This window comes from Phalangium opilio, unplaced genomic scaffold, assembly GCF_054372755.1.
Source record: "Phalangium opilio isolate 3A_F unplaced genomic scaffold, DU_Popi_V2 ptg000113l_1, whole genome shotgun sequence".
Lineage (NCBI taxonomy): Eukaryota > Metazoa > Arthropoda > Arachnida > Opiliones > Phalangiidae > Phalangium > Phalangium opilio.
Window position 1 is genome coordinate 4,757,614 of NW_028324209.1, and position 22,254 is coordinate 4,779,867.

The window sequence follows — 22,254 nt, forward strand, 5'->3', positions numbered from 1 at the left end:
CCGTCGTGACTAATTAAAATGTAAAAGCTCATTTTGTATTTTGTACAATTAATTAGAGCACGATTAGAGGTTTGAAACCCCGCCGAAATAAATTTTTACACACAAATTTTACTTTTTGTTTTTACCATAAAATTCTACACTGTCTTCTACAAAAACAACCAAATTACGTCGGTAGAAATATTTTCCTTGGTTTTCTTTGAGAATAAAAATTTATATAAAAATGTCTCCTCTTGATAGATTTTTCACGTAAAAAGCTGGAGTTAAAAAAAATTTCATAGGAACTAATGCGTAAGCGATGTAGTAGGTTTTTTTTATACATAGAGGAAGCATACTCGTGAAGTGATTTAAGATTACCGCTAGCCACAGCGGTAGATAATACCGCATAATACTGTGTCAATCAATGATTAAAAGTAAATCTTTTACGGGGAACTGTTTACCTACAGCTGAGTATGAAAAACAACACAATTTTCAAGAATAATGAAGTGTAAAACGTCGACGATTGTTCCGATATTTGGACATTCTTTAAATTACATTCGCGTTTCTTGGTGCAGTGGCTTAGAAACTAACTGATCATCGTCTGATATAAGTTTCTCACTATTTACAGCTGCCATTTGTTCGTAAGCGCTTTGAGACCTGGCAAAACTTCTATCTCGCGACCTGTTAGACCCTCGCGTATCCCCCCTTCTTTTTTGCTTTCTCTTGCTATTGCTCCGCGAAACCGGGACGGGGCTAATTTTAATATCCATTTCAGCACTCATTGGACCAGGAGACGAAGGAGAGGGCGGTATAAAGACTTTGGCGCGATTGTCGTATTTATCGTCCCAACTATATTGGCGAGAGTTTTTCCTCCATTTGCTTCGACCAGAGCGCGACCGACGTTTCTGAGCATTTTGCGAGACACTCGTGAAATCTGAATAGCAACTCTGACTACAAAGGGAGCGTGGTTTCCCCGGATGACACTTTGAACATTCGGAACACGAACTTCTTTCGCAATTCGTCGTCGTTGAGAACTGAGGGTTTACGGGCTTTGAGCAGTTCTTTGAAACATTTTGGTAGTATTCCTGAGAATTTATTTTTGTTGGACTAGAGGGTTTCTTGACCAGATGATCGGGCTCGGGGTGAATTTCAACCAGTCCATTTTGTACGTTTAAAGCGGTTTTCGGCGGATTGTCTTTAAAATGATCAGAGCGCGTAGCTATAGCGGCGGCGCCACTATAGGATTGACTAGTACACAACTGACTCTTTTCCTCATCACCGGCGCTTCGATAAGTACTAGCTTTCTCCGTATCGCTGTAAGCGCGAGTACGTATAAAATGTTCCGATTCGAACGAGGTTTGAGCTTTAGCCAAATTATTTTTCTGCAACGATTTTAGTTGCTGTTGCCGTCGATTTTTCTCAAAAAACTTTTTAGCAACGATACTCTGGCGAGGGTTATAAAACAGTTCGACTCCGCAATTATTAGGCGGGGTGGCGGACGCGTGACTCGAGAGCAAATTAACGTGGCACCGCGCATTGTCAATTACAACGTCTCTAGGTGGGAGAGCGATCGCGTTAGACAGTTTATCAACCTGAACTGCGGGATTCTGGGGCAAAGTCTCGACTAAATTCTCCGTAATATTTACAATAGGGGAGTTTCCACTTTTCCTTAGATTCAAAATGGAGTTATTTCTATCGTTCGCGGCGCTTGGATAGAGCCACCATTTTAATCTTAGGTTTAGATCATTGCGAAAGTAGATGTAAAAACAAAAGACAAAAACTCCGAGAAGAACGCTTAAAATGAAATAAAAGAGACCGAAGAAGACCGCGTCATAAGGAGGAAGGACCCGAGGAAAAAGACGAGCGACGCTAAAAGCCGCCAAAGTCCACGCACTGACGAAAAGGAACCATAGAACAAATAGCGCGCGCAGCTGAGAAGAAGGGTTAAACTCCAAATCTATAAGACTGTCAGTATCGGCGTTAGTATTTGTCGGACTTCCAACTAGAAGTACACCGCTCGTTTCAATTTCTCGGGAATAATGACACCTTATCAGAAGGAAATATATAAATAAAAGCGTCACGAAAACCACAACTGGTCCGTAAAAAGCTGCCAAACTCGAAGTCTTCGATAAAAAACAGCTGAAAATGATTAAAATTCGTTAAACAATCTATAACACACCAAACTTACAAAGACGCGCTGCATTACGTACAAAGAAGGATTGTGATACGCATTCAAATGTACAGCCGCTGATATCCCACATATTATAGTACCGATACCCCAACCGACCAAATAAAATTGCATCATTGGTTTAGGTGGAACGGTAGGATCAGGCGGTGGCTCGTCAGGTGGAAGGTCGATTGGGTCGTGTCTCGTTAAATGCTTGTACATATTACTGCGACAATAATAAAAGACAAAATTAATTACCCAAAGGATAAAACACTATACTAAAGAATTAAAAACCGTTAATTACTTTGCAGTAATTATCATCCAAACAAGGGTGCATAGAGTGAGATAATGGATGACTAAACCAACAATTTGGCAAACTATCGCAAAATCAGTTTGTTGGATACCCAATGTAAATGTTAAGACGAGTGCCGATATTGCAATCCACGTATTTAATAAACTGTGTTTCATTTTCTTTGGCATTTTTATATTTCTGCAATTTTCAACAACCCTTTATTTAATACGAGTTGCTCGAACTTAATCTAAGTAACTTACTTCCACTCTTTACAGAAGATAAAGATCGTGAAAACGAGAAGGACTAAACAAATAAATGATCCCACACACACAACGGGATGTGCCATACGAAACTGGGCTTTCAAGTAACGAAGTTGATAACGAACTTTATCCAAATCTTGCATAATTCCAAAATTTCCCAAGCGACTGCAAAAAAATGTGACCGATTGCCCCACAACAGAATTAATCACGCAGCCCTGCGTCGTCCAGTCTCCTTTTCCATCTAAATTTATAATAATTGAAATATTAAGATGCCAATTAGCCTTATTCCTGATCAGCGCCACCTACCCATAGCGGCGACTTTGAGAACTACTGTAAGCGGCAAGCCAATCAGATGTCGCTAAAATCTGATGACGTCATTTTTGGTAAGACCCCCCGAGAGTGCCAGTCAGTGACGTCACCAGATTTTAGCGACATCTGATTGGCTTGCCGCTTACAGTAGTTCTCAAAGTCGCCGCTATGGGTAGGTGGCGCTGATCAGGAATAAGGCTAATTTCTTTTAACATCAAGGAAAGTAACTAACCAGCCGCATTAACATCCCATCTAACTGGTTTCGCATCTTCGGTGTACGCTGGAACTTGCAACGTAATTTGCAATGGTTGAATAAGGTTTTTTGTTTGTGGAGGAACTAAAGGAGTCAGATAATGAATGATCAATCGTATCAATGGACTCGGGGACACGACTATGATACCTGTTTGACAACTAATAACTGCCGTTGTTACATCCCTTTCTACACTTAAAGAATCGGGACGCGGAAAAAGAATACTTTTACGATAAAGAGCAAATTGAAGTTTACGTCCTGAACTTCTAATTGTCGGAATGCCAGCAGTGGCTCTTTGGTTTTTATTTTTAGAGGAACCAAAGATGGAGTGAGGGACGTATATTGAAGCTTCCATCGGCTATATTTAATAAGTATAGATTTTTAGAAGACTTGAAAGGGGAAGAAAGCCGCCATTCTTGTTATACCTTATCAAAATTAAGAGGTAAAGTCGCGTTTACGCTGATGCAGTGTAAATTACGACCCCAATGTGATAGAGAATCTTTAAACGCGGTACATCTCATTCCCGGGAAGCTTTCAGATTTAACGAGAAACTCTTCAACAAGCAGATTTGGGTGGGAATGATGAATAGAGGAATCAGCCATGGCTGTAGCTAAGGATTCGATTAAACGGTAGAGTTTGTTGCGGGTCTTATCCTCTTCTTGAGCTAATTTTAACAAAGTTTTATCTCGGCCCAAAATTGCGCTAATAACATCCAACAGAATTTCTCCAAGCTACGCCAATATTCAAGAATTATTATACTTCGCACAATGTTTCCTTAATATCATTTGTGAAACATTAACTACCTCTTTGTGTTGAGGAACTAAAGCTAAATAATTTTCCAGGGTTTGCGTTATATAAACCAAATCCATATGGTCAGTTAAAGAACTGCCATTTCCAGTATAATTACGTAAACCTCTAGCTGTATCTAGAACAGTCTTGCTTTCGGAAAGATTTGTCTAAAATGATGATAAATTAAGAAAACTTAGATAATTTTTTTTAAGCTATACCTACAGGAAAGAGCACAAACATTCATTTCTCAGGTATTATACACTATCAGGGAGCCCACTCTTAAATTTAAATTCCTTATAGGAAAAATAGGAATTTTTTTCCGGAATTATAGGATTTTATAGGAGAAAAAATCACGTGTTTTTATAGGAAAATATAGGACTAAAAATGCAGCTCTAATATAATACAATTTTGGGCTTAAACTATGTAGAAAAATCCCAAAAAATAAAAAATAACAAATTGGATTTTACTTTGAAAACTCAGAAGAACTTAATTAGCCTTATTCCTGATCAGCGCCACCTACCCATAGCGGCGACTTTGAGAACTACTGTAAGCGGCAAGCCAATCAGATGTCGCTAAAATCTGGTGACGTCACTGACTGGCACACTCGGGTCTTACCAAAAATGACGTCACCAGATTTTAGCGACATCTGATTGGCTTGCCGCTTACAGTAGTTCTCAAAGTCGCCGCTATGGGTAGGTGGCGCTGATCAGGAATAAGGCTAATTAAAATATAACATAATATAATATATAAAAAATCCTAAGCGAGCTCCGCAATTTCGGTCTCCATTCAAATGTGATCTCGATAATAAAAAAAAGCTAAATTTTGATAAATTTGATGCTAAACTATACGAAAACTTCGACTAAGTCAAAAATATAGGATATTATAGGACCTTTCATGAAATTATAGGCTAATAAAGGACAGGTTCAAAAATATAGGAATTTATAGGAATTATAGGACCGGTGGGCTCCCTGCACTATTTAACATAAATCTTTTCTTGAAAATCTACCTTGGCAAACTGTTCAAGAATATTAGTAACTTCCGATACATAAGGGCACTCGGAAGCGTCAATTTCTTCCCAAATGCCACCCATACTGCAAGTGCGATAAACATGAGGCTGTTTATAAGCCAAAACAGCTGGTGAAAGTGAAACACATGGTAATTCCACTAAAATTCCACCCAAAGTTTGAGGCCAATGATATTGTCCTTTGTTCCCGATAGTAATTTCTTCTTGACACGGCGGAGTTTTTTGAGAAACTACAACAATCTTGACAGTTCTTGATAAATTTCCTCTTTTGGTTACGGCTCTACACATCCACGAGCCAGTATGATTCAAAATTAAATCCAAAGATAGATAGCTCGTAACAAGACCATTTTCTCTATTTCGTTCAATTTCAAGAGTGGCATCTAATTCGTCGCTAATTCGATGGCTATCTTGTAACCAAACAATTTTAGTTTCACCATCTATATCCGAGATGCGACATTCCAAAGTAAGAAAGTCTCCTTCAAAAACTAGTTGACTTTTTGAAGGAAGGAGCTCGAATAAAGGAAGTTGCAATGGGTAGTCGCAATGGGTGTCTTTGCCGCTTAGTTTTATAAGCTGCATGGCTCGTAATTGAGCCGGATATTGGCAAGTGGAACCGGGAGTAACTTTTATATCATTATTGCGGTACCAATTTAGAAACCATTGTAAATGACAATCACACATTAAGGGATTTCCTTTCAGGTCTCTGTAAGAATAAATGAATTATTTTGAAACTAGTACATATTTTGAAAAACGTCAGTAGTTAATACAATTTTTCCAATGACGGTAGATTTGAGAAGACATCAGGACCAAGTACGGATATTGAATTAAACGAAAGATTTCTGGAAATTAAGCTCTAGGTTAATCAAAATTCAAAATATTAATAGAATAAGTAATTTACAGTTTTTTCAAAGAAGTCATGTTAGAAAATGCAAATTTTTCAATGTGAATAATTTTGTTTCTCGATAAGTCACTATAATACAATATGAAACCATCAGTTATACTGTCAAGTGACTCGCAATTAATTAATTAATTTAGTTCCTTACAGCTTAGTTACACTTTCAAGTCCCAAAAATTCTTCACTTCTTAATTTATTTAAAGGCGTATTGGATATTGTTCTAATGACGGAACAGATATTATATCAGTTAAAATATAACTGACATTATCAAGAAGATGATAGTACTTACAAAGAGACAGTGTCATTTGGTAATAGGCTAAAATCTGCTTTATCTAAACTAGTCAGGTTTAGTCGATTGCACGTTACTTTGAGACCAAAATCTCCGTCGTCTTTCTTCTTTCCCTTCGAAAGGGTGCAACGACAAGAACTTGGGCATGAGAACACTGGTGCAACGAGCACCGTGAGCGTGAGAAGGAACCAAAATGTTGTAAGCACACGCATCATGAAGAAATATGGTTAACAGCATAATGACTCGCCGGTAAAGGCTAACCTACAATACAATTTACTATCGATAATCAATAATTACAATCATTATGTAAAAAACAATGAAATTCATTTTAGTGTCTGAATCACAATCACTTCAATGTTTATGGCTTCAAATAAAAAAAAAACATGTGTAAAGGCCTAACTTACAGGTTTCCAACATGAAGGTTTTATAAGGTATAAAATGTTAAAAACATATAGCGTTGCATAGGCCCTTTTAAACCAAGTATAGTTGGAGTGGGATATCAATTTTACACATTAAATAACGAAATAATTAGCTACTTAAAATAATTAAAAACCATTCGTATTATTTGACAACTTTCCGATTTTAAAGTCCAGTTACACAGCCACTTGATTGGCCATCGACATCAAACGTGACGTCACTTACGTGCTCACTTGCAGACGTGAGCTAAAAATGAGTAATAAACAACTTTATTTGGAAATCAAATTATTCGCCAGTTCCGAACTATTTTAATATATTAAAATTTTCCTTATTTATTTTTTCTGCTTTTTAATAACCATCTCTTTTATTATAATATTGATTTTTCAGGCTTTGGTTCCTTGCTCTTCTTATTATCAGCCCTTAATAATAGCCCACTTGATCACGTTACCGGGAAGTGGGCCCTGGATTTATCTTGAAGGAGAGAGGGATGGAGAGGCTGCTTCCTCGAATCCCCATAGCTATAACGATGTCTCTGTAGTCTGTACCGCCACCTACGGCACCAAGCTCTTCCCAGTATCCTCAGCGTTTAGGTAGGGTCGTACCGTACGAAATCGTAAAGGTTGCCCCCTTTGTCTTAAAAATAGAAGTTAGTTCTCATACAAATACAATAGCGCAACGCGGTTGCACTTAAAAATCGCATACCGAAGGGTAGAGGGCTAGAGGCGTGCTCAAAGTACACTGGGGGAGTTTCAGTGCCACAGGTCGCCCATCATCATTACAACTTGGAAGAGGGAAACGTTCTCTCCTCCAAGATTGCCAAATTACCACTCCATCTTATCTCTTTTCTCCAACAGTTTGATCATTTCTGACTTATAGTCGTCTGCTTCAATGTCTTCAGTTTTACTTGAAGTTACTTCCAACGGGCAAATGTGGGCAATGGCATACAACCGTGTAGTCGTGTACGCATGGGCGTACTTAAGTTCCAGGATAGTTTTAGTTATGTTTTAGGTTCGGGATCACAAAATTTTGATATGACAGTCGTTCCTGTTTATTGTTCAGTCTTTTTATTTATTAGTATTTAGTAGTGTTGAAATTTAATTTTAATTAAAAATAAGCATGGAACGGTCAAAAATAATTGACGTAATTTCCATTTTCGATTCGGATGGTGAGGAAATTTCCGATAAGAAAATTTCAGATAAGAAAAATCTGCAAACACCTGAGGCTGATGTTCCAAATTTTATGTTTTGGAATGTACCCCCTTTATCACCAAGTCATTATTCAGATAAATTTAAAAAGGAATTAGAGAAAGTTAACGAGTAAGTAGAACCATCTAATACATACAAGCGTGTAATTATCTAATTACGGTTATATGCCGCACCACAATAGAATTAAGACACAGCTAAGTCAACCCTGGTCTACAACTCCTAAGAAAACCATACCAAAATCTTCCAAACCCGTAAAAAACTCGCGATCTAGAAAAATCAATAAATTAAAGGCAGTGGACTCTGGACCTTTAGACAAATTTGTTATAAGATCACCAATGCCCAAAACAGAGCCCAAAATACCAATTAAATCCGGAGAATGTTCTCTAGACACACTTCCTGATCTTGATACTGGGGAGATTGAAGTTTTCACTTGTCCCACTCCCATCAAACAAATAAAACTTAACAGCGATATCATTAACAAATCTTTCGAAACACCAAAACGTGACAATTTTGCCAGGAGGCAATTATTTTTTCGTCCTGAGTTAAAAGAAACTCAAATATCAGTGGATAAACAATCATCAATGCCATGTCGAAAAAAGCTCATTCTGCAGTCACTTTCTAACCAAACAGATGTGGAAGAGTTGTCATCTAATATTACCCCTGATGAGGAGTTAAAACCAAACGTGACATCTTCTGTAAGCCCAGAAAACATTGTGCAAAAACAGTTGCTCTTTAAACTAAAAACAGATGAGGCTGCTGCATTTGACGAAGATTGTGAAAATCTTACTGTTTTGGTGAAGAATTGTGACATTAATGATGAAAGTGTGTCAAAACATAATACAATCAGACATTCAAAATTGTCGATACCATCAAGAAACCTGAAGTCTCAAGACTCTAAAAGTGGAAAAACGTTACCACTCAATAAAAAAGTTTTAAAAAAAGGTGTAAAATTAAACGCCAAGAGTAACGAAACAAAGTTTCATATAGTTGCCAAGAATGATAGAATCTTTGATATTGAAGTGCTAGGTTTGAACAGTGATGATAGTGTATCGAACTCTTCAACATTGAAATTGGACGATGACTCGGAGAGCAATACGACTTCCAAAGATGAAAGCGGCGCCATTTCTTTACCTTATAACGAAACAAAGTTTCATTTAGTTGCCAAGAATGATAGAATCTTTGATATTGAAGTGCTAGGTTTGAACAGTGATGATAGTGTATCGAACTCTTCAACATTGAAATTGGACGATGACTCGGAGAGCAATACGACTTCCAAAGATGAAAGCGGCGCCATTTCTTTACCTTATAACGAATCCCAGCTTCCTCAGTTAACGTTCCAGGATGATGAAACATTAGATTCTTTCCCTGAAAGAATTGCGAGTCAAAGTGGAAACATTCAAAACCAGATAAACGTCTTACGTCCTTATGTCGGTAATTCGTCGCGAGATTCTGGCCTACAAAGTGATGGGACTCTCGAATCATTAATGCCATCAGAACTCTTAAAACCTCAAAAACCTAGCGAAGATGTGATACAAGACACCAGGTCACACATTGAATTTGATGATAGTGACACAACACAATCATTCAAACAAATTGAAAAAGCCAAAGATACAGCGCTAGAGTACAACTTGGATAACTTACCTGACATCAATGATGATTCACGAGAATCCTGTCATCAATTAGACAATGATGACACTTTAGAATCTTTTGCAATTGGAAATGTCGTGAAAACCAAACCTCAAAAACAATTGAGCGATAGTTGCGATTTTCCAGAGTCCTGGATTGAAATGGAGGATGACACTTCCGAATCATCTTATCCAATTAAATGCGAAACCAAAAAAAGAGCTCAAAGTTGTCAGTTTGTTCTCGACACATTACCTGATATCAACAGCGATAGTTCGCAAGATTCAATCACGCTTCATCATGTTACCAATTCAACATTACAATCAACAAAAAATAACTCGAAGATAACTAATGTCAACAAAACTTCCCAAAAGGTTGTCAATGGTAGCAAGTCGGTTGCATTACATTCAGTGCCTTCATGTTCTTATCAAACCTTACCTGATCTTGAAGACTTTCACAACGTGCCTTCGTGTTCTTCTTACAAAGCAATTAAACCTGGTTTGAGTCCTACTGATGTTACAACTTCGGCGGTAAACCAAAACGAATCAACCATCCCACAATTACCAAGAGTTGAAGATATGAGATTCATTCCTAGTCCATACAATAACAAAGGAAATGTCAAAGAAAATGGTGCAAATTCCATAAACGCGCGGTACCTAGCTATAGATCAGAATAAAAGGTATATGCGTGTTGTTATCAAATTTTTGGTGGTATCTTAACTGATGATAATTTATCGTAAACAGGATATTCGCAAAATACAATCTCAGTCTTGGTAGAGTTTATATTGACCTTTGTCGTCCTTATATATCGGCAACGGAAATAACAAGTCCGAAAAAGAATAATTTGAAGACATTTTGTAGCAGTACGATTTATGATTTAATCAAAATCAATTTACGTTCACCAATGATACGTATTCGTGTTTTTCAGTTATACATTGTGCCGAATCGGATGGTCCTTATAGCTTAGAGTTTGCTTTGCATCTCATCGAAGGAACAGTTTTACCAAATTTTCTAATTAAGTTTCTGATTGAGACTTTAGAGGACTCTAACGAAAGTCTCGCTGCTCAAATTTTTAAAGTTCTCATAAATTCTCTTAGGTAAAACAATTAGTTACATGTTATAACAAGAAGTTATATCAGTATCTCAGAGAGAAGGTATAAGATGCCTTTGTATTCGCGCCAGGCCATAGTCCCAGTCCCCCTTTCAAAATACAAGGGGGGACGTAAAAGGAGGCGCCGGGCTATTTCGCTGCCTCTCCTTAGTCGGAAAATACGACTGTAATTTTCGTCACTCGCGTCGTCGCGCTGACGTGAGTTTTCAAGAACCAATGAGATGCATGCTGGTTGTAATTTAGAGGCGGGGATTAACTCCGGACAGGCTACGTTTGAACTGGAGATAAAGCTGCTGGAAATCTGGCGAATTTATACCTTCTCTCTGAGATACTAGATATAACTTCTTGGTTATAATATAAAGTAGAGCGCGGAGAAATTTTAATTAAGTACCTACTTGAACGATTTTCATTTTCCCTGTTACGTTTAGACTATCTCCACCGAAAGACATTGAAAAATCCATTGACTTTTGGAATCTTATCAACAAAAACTTGACAAATTTTCTAGAATCTCTGCGAAAAAATGAAAAATTGTCTTTACAAAGTGTTTATCTTGTCAAATACCTGATCTCCGCCTTGGCAATAGATGTACAAAGAAGGTCTACAACGTGCAGGTTTGTTTGATTAAATATTAATTATTTTTGCAGCAGTACGCACGACTTCAAAACTAAATAATTTAAATCTAAAACAGAGCGAATAAACTGCGAACTACATTCCCAGGGAAATTTATTAGCAGTAGCAATAATCGCATCCTTTGTATAACATATTTATACGGAGAGTTGTTGAAAATTATATGTGATAAAGAAAATTCCACTTCTTCATTGACGGAAGATGATATTTTTTTACTGGAAAGCTTCGAAACCTTAATTAAAATCGCGTTCGTCACGCGTTCAGAGTTTTTAGAATTAAAGGGATAGAATCGATCTTTTGACTACTAATGAAAAGCTTCCATTTTTTTAAATCAGATAGAACCTAAAATTACGTTTTCAAAAATATATAGATATTAATAGTTTTAATAACTTAAATATTTTTAATTAATTTTTAAAAGTATTGTTTTTGGGACTGCTCCGATCAGTACCCCCTCCTGCGTCGTTTGGCAAAAACACGGTTGAAACATCTACCCACCCCTCCATACGCTCCTCTTACTTGAAGAAATGGTAGCTTTACAACTAACAGTAGTTTTCATACTATTTCACTTGTGGATCACAAATAAACTTGGCCTTAAAATTTTTATTTCGATTTACGTGTTTTGAGAGGCGTGAAAGAAGCTAAATAGTTTCATAGCAATTAAATCGTTTAAGTAAGAGGTTTAGCACATTTAATTTGAAAAATAAATGATCTTATAAGCTTGAATTTACAGCCACTTAGAATAAAAAAATCGATGATGGAAACTAAGCCTTTGCCAAAATCTCGTAGAAAGTGCGTTGTTTTTGACTGTACCAATACAGATTCGGACAAATCCCTGTCATTTCATAGTCTACCAAGTAACGAAAAGTTAAGAGAACAATGGTTAATGAACATTAATAATCCAAATTACATTTACAAAAAGTCTCATCAAATTTGCTCCGCGCATTTCACAAGTGACTCTTTTCAAAAAAGCTCGGAATATTTAGCTCAGTTTGAAGCATCGTGTAGCTCTTCAACGCGTCATAGAAACGATTTAAAAAAAGACGCGATACCAACTTTTTTTGCACGTACGAGAGAAGGTATGCAGCCTGAACTGCAAAATGTGATGGAAGGTACTTTGCCTTCAAATTATGGGAATTTACTAAAGAAACGAAGAACTACATCAGTTGAGGTATGTACTTCGGGGAATATTTATTATTATTGAACATGAATTAATTCTTGGAAAGTATTACAGAGCACTTGTATAGCAACTCGCAGCCAACACGTGCAAAGTATTCCTCTCAAAGTTTTGGGTTTTGTTAGAGATTCAAAAACTCAAACAAATTTAACATCAACAAAAGACTTTGGTATTATATATTATCGGAAAAACTGAAAAATAACTTATCAAAGGGTGGGTTTTAGGTTTTATTTTCTTTTATAATAGTTGTAAGATTTTACCACGCAAATAATTAAAAGCCAGCACCTTTGGTAGTTATTTTTCAGCTTGACCTTACCATGTAATCTCATAGGTTTCATGTTAGATGGTTTTTAACAAAATAAATATTTACTAGAGTGCCAAACTAAGCCCAATGTTGAAAGTAAAGGTTGTCAAACAGATTTCCCGTATTGCAAAACATCTGAACAAGATTTTGAAATGACTGCTAGTCAAGAGGCAAAGATCTTTCTGGAAGAAGAAGATGATGAAGGCCATTACCATAATCCTTTAGATGTAAGCTACACGCCATCGGAGTTACCAGAAGAGGATATAAAGGGGTGCGTTTCTTAAACTATTTGATGTCTCAAAAATTGGCAAGTAGTAGAAAAAATGTTTTATTTTAGGGCTCGAACATTCAATTTGGAATCTAAAGATGCCATGAAAGAGAAAAAGTTTTTAGTTTTCGAGAGTGCCCTTTTACAGCTATTTCATTTCTGTTTCCAATGCTTGTTGCCCTGCACTGTTACCACTACCACCTTTGGATCAATGGTAACTGTAAAAGCTACCTGTGAAAGAGGCCACAGCAATATTTGGAAAAGTCAACCAATGTTAGGGCAGAAACCTCTTGGAAATATCATTATTGCCGCTTCCATATTGTTTGCGGGTCTGAACCCTACTCAGGCACTACGAATGTTAACTTTTGCTCGTATACAGAGCATTAGTAGGGCAACATTTTTTCGAATTCAGCGGTGTTATCTAATCCAGTCTATTAGAGAAGTAAGATAAGAATTTTTTAGAGATTTAAAAAAATATATTGAAAATTATTTCTTTAGGTTTGGAATGAGGAGCAAACCTCAATTTTGCAATCTTTAAAAAAGAAAAAGCTGAAGCTAGGAGGCGATGCAAGATCGGATTCACCTGGGTTCAGTGCAAAATATGGCACATACGTCTTTTTCGAAAGCCAAATTAAGAAAATAGTTCATTTGGTTCTTGTACAAGTAAATAGATGTTTCAGGGCCCAGGGGCTATTTTGTCTTCTTCATCATAAAACCATTTCTGTAATTTTTATAAATAATAGAGTACTGAAGTCAAAAATAGTGTAGCCATGGAACTTGAAGGTTTGAAACGGGGACTAAAATTTCTATTGGACTCACGACTAAAAATTGCATCAATTGTCACTGATCGACACGTGCAAATACGTTCCTATTTAAAAAAATTCCATCCCAAAATAAGCCACTTATTTGATTGTTGGCACATGGTCAAATGTAATAATGAGTTCATTCGCGAATTATGTACACTTGATAAACTAGAACCATATTCCAATATGTCTTAGCTTTGAAGAAAAAAATTCATGCCGCAGCCACAAAAGGTTTCGAAGTTTTGGATCAATGGAACAAAAGCGTTCAAAATCACATGTATTGGAGCGCTACTTCGAGTAAAGGGAAACCAAAACTAATCCAGGCCAAATTCATGTCAGTACTAAGACACGTAGCTAATATTCATCATGGTCATGGTAAACCCTTTACAAAATGTACTCATGGTGATCTTTCATTGGATGAAAAAAACAGGGATTTTCTTCTTCCTGGTAATATTATTTGGACAAGCCTTTAAAACCTTTACCTAAAATAATAAATTAATTTCAAATTTGTAGGAACCCCTGTATTTGAAAAATTTAAAAAAATTATTCAACTCTTTGAAAAAGATATTATGCAAATATCCCCAGACACCCAAACATCAAGCGTTGAAGCTTATAATTCGGTTTTAATTCATTTTGCACCTAAAAACACCCATTATTCATATCTTGGAATGGAAGCCAGGTTTTTATAATTTTCCATATTAGTCCAAAAAAGTCTATAAAAACCTTGGGGGTTTTTATAGACTTTTGTAGTCACGTAGCCTTGGCTTATTTACAACTAAATTCGGTTAACCTTTCTCAAAGAATGTTAGTAGCAGCCCTTCACTATAATGAAAATTCAAACAAAATTCAAGCCACTACAAAAGACGGAAAGCAGCGGTGGAATATATATTTTCCAAAGGCAAAAAAAGGGGAATATTCAGTAAAACCGATAATGCAAGCTTCAACCTATGGTAAAGTAGTTAATGAATTTGTCTTAATCTTTCATGAAATATTTAGGATTTTTATCTGTCCGAGAGGTTCTGTTACCGCCGAGTCTTATATAAAATTTCCGTTCCCCAACTGCTTTTTAGATTATGTAGAGAAATTGTTTGAAAAGCTAATCGAGAAAAGTAACAATACGTATGAAGAAGCTTTGAATGAAACCGAAGCTAATCAAGTTCCAGTACCAAGGCCATTATCGGCGCAGTATGTTCACCCAGAAAAAGAAGAAGCAATTGAAGCTTTCAAAGTAGCACGCCGCTTTTCCCATTGATAATCCCTTTTTTCATGAAAATAAATATTGCATAAAAATTGGTTTTATATTGTTTTAATAAAAACTGGTATTTACAAAAATATTATATAGTCCATAATTTTCTTAAACTGGACCAGGTTCAGTATAGCCTTGATATATATCTGATGGATACTCTCTCCTTATTCTATTTACCGCGCAACTCGGGATTGGGCGCCTTACTCTCCTACCCAAAACTCTGTATATCCAACGTATGTACAAGCGATAAATTAAGTATCTATAGGTCCTATAACACAAAAGGAAAATGATTAGAATTAAATTTTTTAACTTCCACACTCATGATTTAATAGAAGTTTTGTTTATCAACTTTTCGGGGAGAACTTACGGATTAATCTCATCTTCAGCTGGCACAAAATTATTTTCTCTAAATTCATCAAATAATATATTCAAGATATTTGGTCTCATTATATCATTGAATGTATCAGTTTCTATGATACAATTTAAGGGGCCAATTTCGTTGATTAGTCTTTCATTTGGAGGCTCATCCCTGCAGCAAAAACTCTCTTCTACTGATGGCATGACGAAACAAAAACCACAGTTGCACCTAAAAAAAAGGGAACTGTATCAAAACTGTCTAACTGTTCAACATGCCGAAACTGTACAATAACACCCACAAAAACTTAGCAATATTGAATCTCACTGATCAGTTTACTTAAAATGTAAATTGAAATTAATTACCAGTCAGTGTTATGAAGTCTGGGGTGATCAACTTCCATCGCAGCATTCGCAGGCAAGTTTTCGCCTTCCACAGCAGGCTCTCCCGGAAGCAAAGGCTCAAATTGGTAAGGTTGAATGCCAAATTCTTCCTGAGCATCATTATCGGAATTTGAATTTTCCTCACTTGACTCACGAATTTCGAAAGATTGAAACGAGTCTAAGCTATCGGATTCTACTAAAGAGTCAGGCCCGTCTGATATTTCGGATTCCGAGCTACCACTCGACGTCGACGATGACATTTTCTATAAATTATATTTGGCTCCTGTAGCAGACGACGGAAAAAAAAATCTACTATCCTCAACTTGAGTTCCCCTACATTCTCCTATTTCCAAACAACCAATGAATCAAGAGACATTTGCAACGTCACTGTGTGAAAAACAAGTTGGCTGGTATTTCGCGGCTAGTTTGAATTTCAAAATTTCTAACGTACTTTTCTTCATTTTAAACGTTTTAATTCGATTTTTTTTTTGCCACACATAATTTTAGGCACATTTTTTTACCTAAAACTTCCCTCATCTTGTACTAGTCGGAAAACCTTGATCCTATCCCTTTAAAATTTTTATTTCGATTTACGTGTTTTGAGAGGCGTGAAAGAAGCTAAATAGTTTCATAGCAATTAAATCGTTTAAGTAAGAGGTTTAGCACATTTAATTTGAAAAATAAATGATCTTATAAGCTTGAATTTACAGCCACTTAGAATAAAAAAATCGATGATGGAAACTAAGCCTTTGCCAAAATCTCGTAGAAAGTGCGTTGTTTTTGACTGTACCAATACAGATTCGGACAAATCCCTGTCATTTCATAGTCTACCAAGTAACGAAAAGTTAAGAGAACAATGGTTAATGAACATTAATAATCCAAATTACATTTACAAAAAGTCTCATCAAATTTGCTCCGCGCATTTCACAAGTGACTCTTTTCAAAAAAGCTCGGAATATTTAGCTCAGTTTGAAGCATCGTGTAGCTCTTCAACGCGTCATAGAAACGATTTAAAAAAAGACGCGATACCAACTTTTTTTGCACGTACGAGAGAAGGTATGCAGCCTGAACTGCAAAATGTGATGGAAGGTACTTTGCCTTCAAATTATGGGAATTTACTAAAGAAACGAAGAACTACATCAGTTGAGGTATGTACTTCGGGGAATATTTATTATTATTGAACATGAATTAATTCTTGGAAAGTATTACAGAGCACTTGTATAGCAACTCGCAGCCAACACGTGCAAAGTATTCCTCTCAAAGTTTTGGGTTTTGTTAGAGATTCAAAAACTCAAACAAATTTAACATCAACAAAAGACTTTGGTATTATATATTATCGGAAAAACTGAAAAATAACTTATCAAAGGGTGGGTTTTAGGTTTTATTTTCTTTTATAATAGTTGTAAGATTTTACCACGCAAATAATTAAAAGCCAGCACCTTTGGTAGTTATTTTTCAGCTTGACCTTACCATGTAATCTCATAGGTTTCATGTTAGATGGTTTTTAACAAAATAAATATTTACTAGAGTGCCAAACTAAGCCCAATGTTGAAAGTAAAGGTTGTCAAACAGATTTCCCGTATTGCAAAACATCTGAACAAGATTTTGAAATGACTGCTAGTCAAGAGGCAAAGATCTTTCTGGAAGAAGAAGATGATGAAGGCCATTACCATAATCCTTTAGATGTAAGCTACACGCCATCGGAGTTACCAGAAGAGGATATAAAGGGGTGCGTTTCTTAAACTATTTGATGTCTCAAAAATTGGCAAGTAGTAGAAAAAATGTTTTATTTTAGGGCTCGAACATTCAATTTGGAATCTAAAGATGCCATGAAAGAGAAAAAGTTTTTAGTTTTCGAGAGTGCCCTTTTACAGCTATTTCATTTCTGTTTCCAATGCTTGTTGCCCTGCACTGTTACCACTACCACCTTTGGATCAATGGTAACTGTAAAAGCTACCTGTGAAAGAGGCCACAGCAATATTTGGAAAAGTCAACCAATGTTAGGGCAGAAACCTCTTGGAAATATCATTATTGCCGCTTCCATATTGTTTGCGGGTCTGAACCCTACTCAGGCACTACGAATGTTAACTTTTGCTCGTATACAGAGCATTAGTAGGGCAACATTTTTTCGAATTCAGCGGTGTTATCTAATCCAGTCTATTAGAGAAGTAAGATAAGAATTTTTTAGAGATTTAAAAAAATATATTGAAAATTATTTCTTTAGGTTTGGAATGAGGAGCAAACCTCAATTTTGCAATCTTTAAAAAAGAAAAAGCTGAAGCTAGGAGGCGATGCAAGATCGGATTCACCTGGGTTCAGTGCAAAATATGGCACATACGTCTTTTTCGAAAGCCAAATTAAGAAAATAGTTCATTTGGTTCTTGTACAAGTAAATAGATGTTTCAGGGCCCAGGGGCTATTTTGTCTTCTTCATCATAAAACCATTTCTGTAATTTTTATAAATAATAGAGTACTGAAGTCAAAAATAGTGTAGCCATGGAACTTGAAGGTTTGAAACGGGGACTAAAATTTCTATTGGACTCACGACTAAAAATTGCATCAATTGTCACTGATCGACACGTGCAAATACGTTCCTATTTAAAAAAATTCCATCCCAAAATAAGCCACTTATTTGATTGTTGGCACATGGTCAAATGTAATAATGAGTTCATTCGCGAATTATGTACACTTGATAAACTAGAACCATATTCCAATATGTCTTAGCTTTGAAGAAAAAAATTCATGCCGCAGCCACAAAAGGTTTCGAAGTTTTGGATCAATGGAACAAAAGCGTTCAAAATCACATGTATTGGAGCGCTACTTCGAGTAAAGGGAAACCAAAACTAATCCAGGCCAAATTCATGTCAGTACTAAGACACGTAGCTAATATTCATCATGGTCATGGTAAACCCTTTACAAAATGTACTCATGGTGATCTTTCATTGGATGAAAAAAACAGGGATTTTCTTCTTCCTGGTAATATTATTTGGACAAGCCTTTAAAACCTTTACCTAAAATAATAAATTAATTTCAAATTTGTAGGAACCCCTGTATTTGAAAAATTTAAAAAAATTATTCAACTCTTTGAAAAAGATATTATGCAAATATCCCCAGACACCCAAACATCAAGCGTTGAAGCTTATAATTCGGTTTTAATTCATTTTGCACCTAAAAACACCCATTATTCATATCTTGGAATGGAAGCCAGGTTTTTATAATTTTCCATATTAGTCCAAAAAAGTCTATAAAAACCTTGGGGGTTTTTATAGACTTTTGTAGTCACGTAGCCTTGGCTTATTTACAACTAAATTCGGTTAACCTTTCTCAAAGAATGTTAGTAGCAGCCCTTCACTATAATGAAAATTCAAACAAAATTCAAGCCACTACAAAAGACGGAAAGCAGCGGTGGAATATATATTTTCCAAAGGCAAAAAAAGGGGAATATTCAGTAAAACCGATAATGCAAGCTTCAACCTATGGTAAAGTAGTTAATGAATTTGTCTTAATCTTTCATGAAATATTTAGGATTTTTATCTGTCCGAGAGGTTCTGTTACCGCCGAGTCTTATATAAAATTTCCGTTCCCCAACTGCTTTTTAGATTATGTAGAGAAATTGTTTGAAAAGCTAATCGAGAAAAGTAACAATACGTATGAAGAAGCTTTGAATGAAACCGAAGCTAATCAAGTTCCAGTACCAAGGCCATTATCGGCGCAGTATGTTCACCCAGAAAAAGAAGAAGCAATTGAAGCTTTCAAAGTAGCACGCCGCTTTTCCCATTGATAATCCCTTTTTTCATGAAAATAAATATTGCATAAAAATTGGTTTTATATTGTTTTAATAAAAACTGGTATTTACAAAAATATTATATAGTCCATAATTTTCTTAAACTGGACCAGGTTCAGTATAGCCTTGATATATATCTGATGGATACTCTCTCCTTATTCTATTTACCGCGCAACTCGGGATTGGGCGCCTTACTCTCCTACCCAAAACTCTGTATATCCAACGTATGTACAAGCGATAAATTAAGTATCTATAGGTCCTATAACACAAAAGGAAAATGATTAGAATTAAATTTTTTAACTTCCACACTCATGATTTAATAGAAGTTTTGTTTATCAACTTTTCGGGGAGAACTTACGGATTAATCTCATCTTCAGCTGGCACAAAATTATTTTCTCTAAATTCATCAAATAATATATTCAAGATATTTGGTCTCATTATATCATTGAATGTATCAGTTTCTATGATACAATTTAAGGGGCCAATTTCGTTGATTAGTCTTTCATTTGGAGGCTCATCCCTGCAGCAAAAACTCTCTTCTACTGATGGCATGACGAAACAAAAACCACAGTTGCACCTAAAAAAAAGGGAACTGTATCAAAACTGTCTAACTGTTCAACATGCCGAAACTGTACAATAACACCCACAAAAACTTAGCAATATTGAATCTCACTGATCAGTTTACTTAAAATGTAAATTGAAATTAATTACCAGTCAGTGTTATGAAGTCTGGGGTGATCAACTTCCATCGCAGCATTCGCAGGCAAGTTTTCGCCTTCCACAGCAGGCTCTCCCGGAAGCAAAGGCTCAAATTGGTAAGGTTGAATGCCAAATTCTTCCTGAGCATCATTATCGGAATTTGAATTTTCCTCACTTGACTCACGAATTTCGAAAGATTGAAACGAGTCTAAGCTATCGGATTCTACTAAAGAGTCAGGCCCGTCTGATATTTCGGATTCCGAGCTACCACTCGACGTCGACGATGACATTTTCTATAAATTATATTTGGCTCCTGTAGCAGACGACGGAAAAAAAAATCTACTATCCTCAACTTGAGTTCCCCTACATTCTCCTATTTCCAAACAACCAATGAATCAAGAGACATTTGCAACGTCACTGTGTGAAAAACAAGTTGGCTGGTATTTCGCGGCTAGTTTGAATTTCAAAATTTCTAACGTACTTTTCTTCATTTTAAACGTTTTAATTCGATTTTTTTTTTGCCACACATAATTTTAGGCACATTTTTTTACCTAAAACTTCCCTCATCTTGTACTAGTCGGAAAACCTTGATCCTATCCCTTTAAATAAGATCGTCGCTGTCGAAGTCTTAAACTACTACGAAAAACTGCCCATCGATAAAAGGGAATACTTTTTAAAACTGATGTTAAACATGAGATTGATTCGATATTTCATGTGCGCCGAAATCTTAGTTAGAAACTTTGGATTTCGTAAAGATACGAATAGTATACTGGTTTTTAATTTTTTCGACGTGATTATGGAACATCTGCCTCGAATCGGTGGAGATTTGCAATTGGATAGGCAATTGGAGTTTGTGTTTATTTATAAGCATCTGTTGTTTGATTATGTCCGAATTAACAAAGGTATTACTATTAATTGGTGTTTTTTTGGGTAACTTAAGTGTGTTTAAATTTTATTAACTAACGATTCCACAGAGCAACTCCATTGGCCAATTTATGCCAGGAAGAAAGCGACGGTAATTTTTCCTCATGTTGTTGGCGAAGCATTCTCTAATGTTGCTTCTTTTATCGACTACTTGGAGGTAAGTTTTTTCATTACGTTTATCGCGATATTAATGCAATAGCTCGTTGTCGAAGGGTCCGATTTTCCCCCGAAAATATCGTTCGAGAATTCTTCTTTCATTTCGCGATTCCGTCTGATATTTAGTGAATTCGTCTTTCATTTCGCGATTTCGTCAACGATTTCAAGATTTCCTCTTTCATTTCGCGATTTCTTGTCGAATATCGCGTAGTTTGCTAACAACATATCGTGATTTCTTCAGAATATCGGACCCCCCGCTCATTCTACAACACTGTAATTTAAACTAATTTATGTTAAATGTATCGTAGGAAACACTGCCAATCGTCAGACCAGAGCTTTTACGTCATCCTATTTGCCAAAGTTCTTTCGCACTATTAAAAACCTTTTGGTTATTTGAAAGGCTTCATTCATTTTCTCCATTTACTAAATAATTTTTTTTTTCAAGCATTAAAATCCCTTTTAATTTTAAATTAAATTAAAAAATGTATAATTCAAGTTTAGTATTTTAATTCGTTTATTGTACTTGATTTTAATAAATTAATAATTTTTTAAATTTTGAATTTTGCCTATTTTTTGAAACAACGTCAAGTGACAAATTACAGCGTTAACTTGAAAATGGTTTGCGAATGCCGATATAAATTTTTTAATCGTGTTTCTTAATTATTAGTACTAACATAAGTTTATAAGCTATGTTCCATAAGTGTGTCACTCGTTAATGAGAGCTTGTCATGAAGTGACGTAGGCGAAACGTCATAGATTCTCGTAAAGCGACGCCTGGTGAGGCGCTATAAAAGGCTTAGTGTAGACTAATTAGGAGGATGGACTGCAAAACCGAGTGTAGTCAATTCTCGCGTCGTTCTTGGACTAGCTCTCATTAAACCTCTAGCATTACGAAGTAGAGGTAGTGACATACTTATGGAACATA

The 22,254-nt window shown here is 36.0% G+C and overlaps 6 protein-coding genes across 7 annotated transcripts; 3 read left to right on the plus strand and 3 right to left on the minus strand.

The window, feature by feature from the left end:
• Nucleotides 1-106: 106 nt before the first annotated feature.
• Nucleotides 107-7,488, minus strand: Remo (Remoulade). The gene is made up of 15 exons (XM_089852461.1): nt 7,371-7,488; nt 6,656-7,301; nt 6,252-6,512; nt 6,111-6,182; nt 5,966-6,037; nt 5,835-5,906; nt 5,050-5,770; nt 4,058-4,210; nt 3,680-3,985; nt 3,405-3,612; nt 3,237-3,341; nt 2,696-2,936; nt 2,448-2,633; nt 2,187-2,369; nt 107-2,115 (listed from the first exon to the last, which is right to left on the minus strand). The coding sequence occupies exons 3-15, from the start codon at nt 6,464-6,466 to the stop codon at nt 528-530; spliced, it is 4,122 nt and encodes a 1,373-aa protein (XP_089708587.1). The 5' UTR covers nt 6,467-6,512; nt 6,656-7,301; nt 7,371-7,488; the 3' UTR covers nt 107-527.
• A 122-nt stretch (nt 7,489-7,610) lies between these two features.
• On the plus strand, nt 7,611-21,889 carry LOC149623479 (uncharacterized). The gene is made up of 9 exons (XM_089852471.1): nt 7,611-7,984; nt 8,055-10,175; nt 10,240-10,358; nt 10,424-10,592; nt 11,035-11,217; nt 11,295-11,508; nt 20,851-21,151; nt 21,224-21,330; nt 21,638-21,889. Exons 1-9 carry the CDS (start codon nt 7,785-7,787, stop codon nt 21,758-21,760), a joined length of 3,537 nt encoding a protein of 1,178 aa, XP_089708597.1. The 5' UTR covers nt 7,611-7,784; the 3' UTR covers nt 21,761-21,889.
• Nucleotides 11,662-15,114, plus strand: LOC149623480 (uncharacterized). 2 transcript variants are annotated; one of them, XM_089852477.1, is made up of 11 exons: nt 11,662-11,903; nt 11,964-12,401; nt 12,465-12,576; nt 12,781-12,982; nt 13,049-13,421; nt 13,478-13,642; nt 13,723-13,909; nt 13,978-14,229; nt 14,296-14,461; nt 14,584-14,732; nt 14,853-15,114. In XM_089852477.1, the coding sequence occupies exons 2-11, from the start codon at nt 11,985-11,987 to the stop codon at nt 15,032-15,034; spliced, it is 2,205 nt and encodes a 734-aa protein (XP_089708603.1). In that variant the 5' UTR covers nt 11,662-11,903; nt 11,964-11,984; the 3' UTR covers nt 15,035-15,114. The 2 variants fall into 2 exon arrangements, with proteins under 2 accessions (XP_089708603.1, XP_089708602.1); XM_089852476.1 differs by having other exon boundaries at nt 11,662-12,401.
• Nucleotides 15,073-16,026, minus strand: LOC149623481 (uncharacterized). Its single transcript, XM_089852491.1, has 3 exons — nt 15,749-16,026; nt 15,396-15,614; nt 15,073-15,296 (listed from the first exon to the last, which is right to left on the minus strand). Exons 1-3 carry the CDS (start codon nt 16,024-16,026, stop codon nt 15,137-15,139), a joined length of 657 nt encoding a protein of 218 aa, XP_089708617.1. The 3' UTR covers nt 15,073-15,136.
• Nucleotides 16,419-19,627, plus strand: LOC149623482 (uncharacterized). The gene is made up of 10 exons (XM_089852475.1): nt 16,419-16,914; nt 16,978-17,089; nt 17,294-17,495; nt 17,562-17,934; nt 17,991-18,155; nt 18,236-18,422; nt 18,491-18,742; nt 18,809-18,974; nt 19,097-19,245; nt 19,366-19,627. The coding sequence occupies exons 1-10, from the start codon at nt 16,498-16,500 to the stop codon at nt 19,545-19,547; spliced, it is 2,205 nt and encodes a 734-aa protein (XP_089708601.1). The 5' UTR covers nt 16,419-16,497; the 3' UTR covers nt 19,548-19,627.
• Nucleotides 19,586-20,539, minus strand: LOC149623483 (uncharacterized). Its single transcript, XM_089852492.1, has 3 exons — nt 20,262-20,539; nt 19,909-20,127; nt 19,586-19,809 (listed from the first exon to the last, which is right to left on the minus strand). Exons 1-3 carry the CDS (start codon nt 20,537-20,539, stop codon nt 19,650-19,652), a joined length of 657 nt encoding a protein of 218 aa, XP_089708618.1. The 3' UTR covers nt 19,586-19,649.
• Nucleotides 21,890-22,254: the final 365 nt, after the last annotated feature.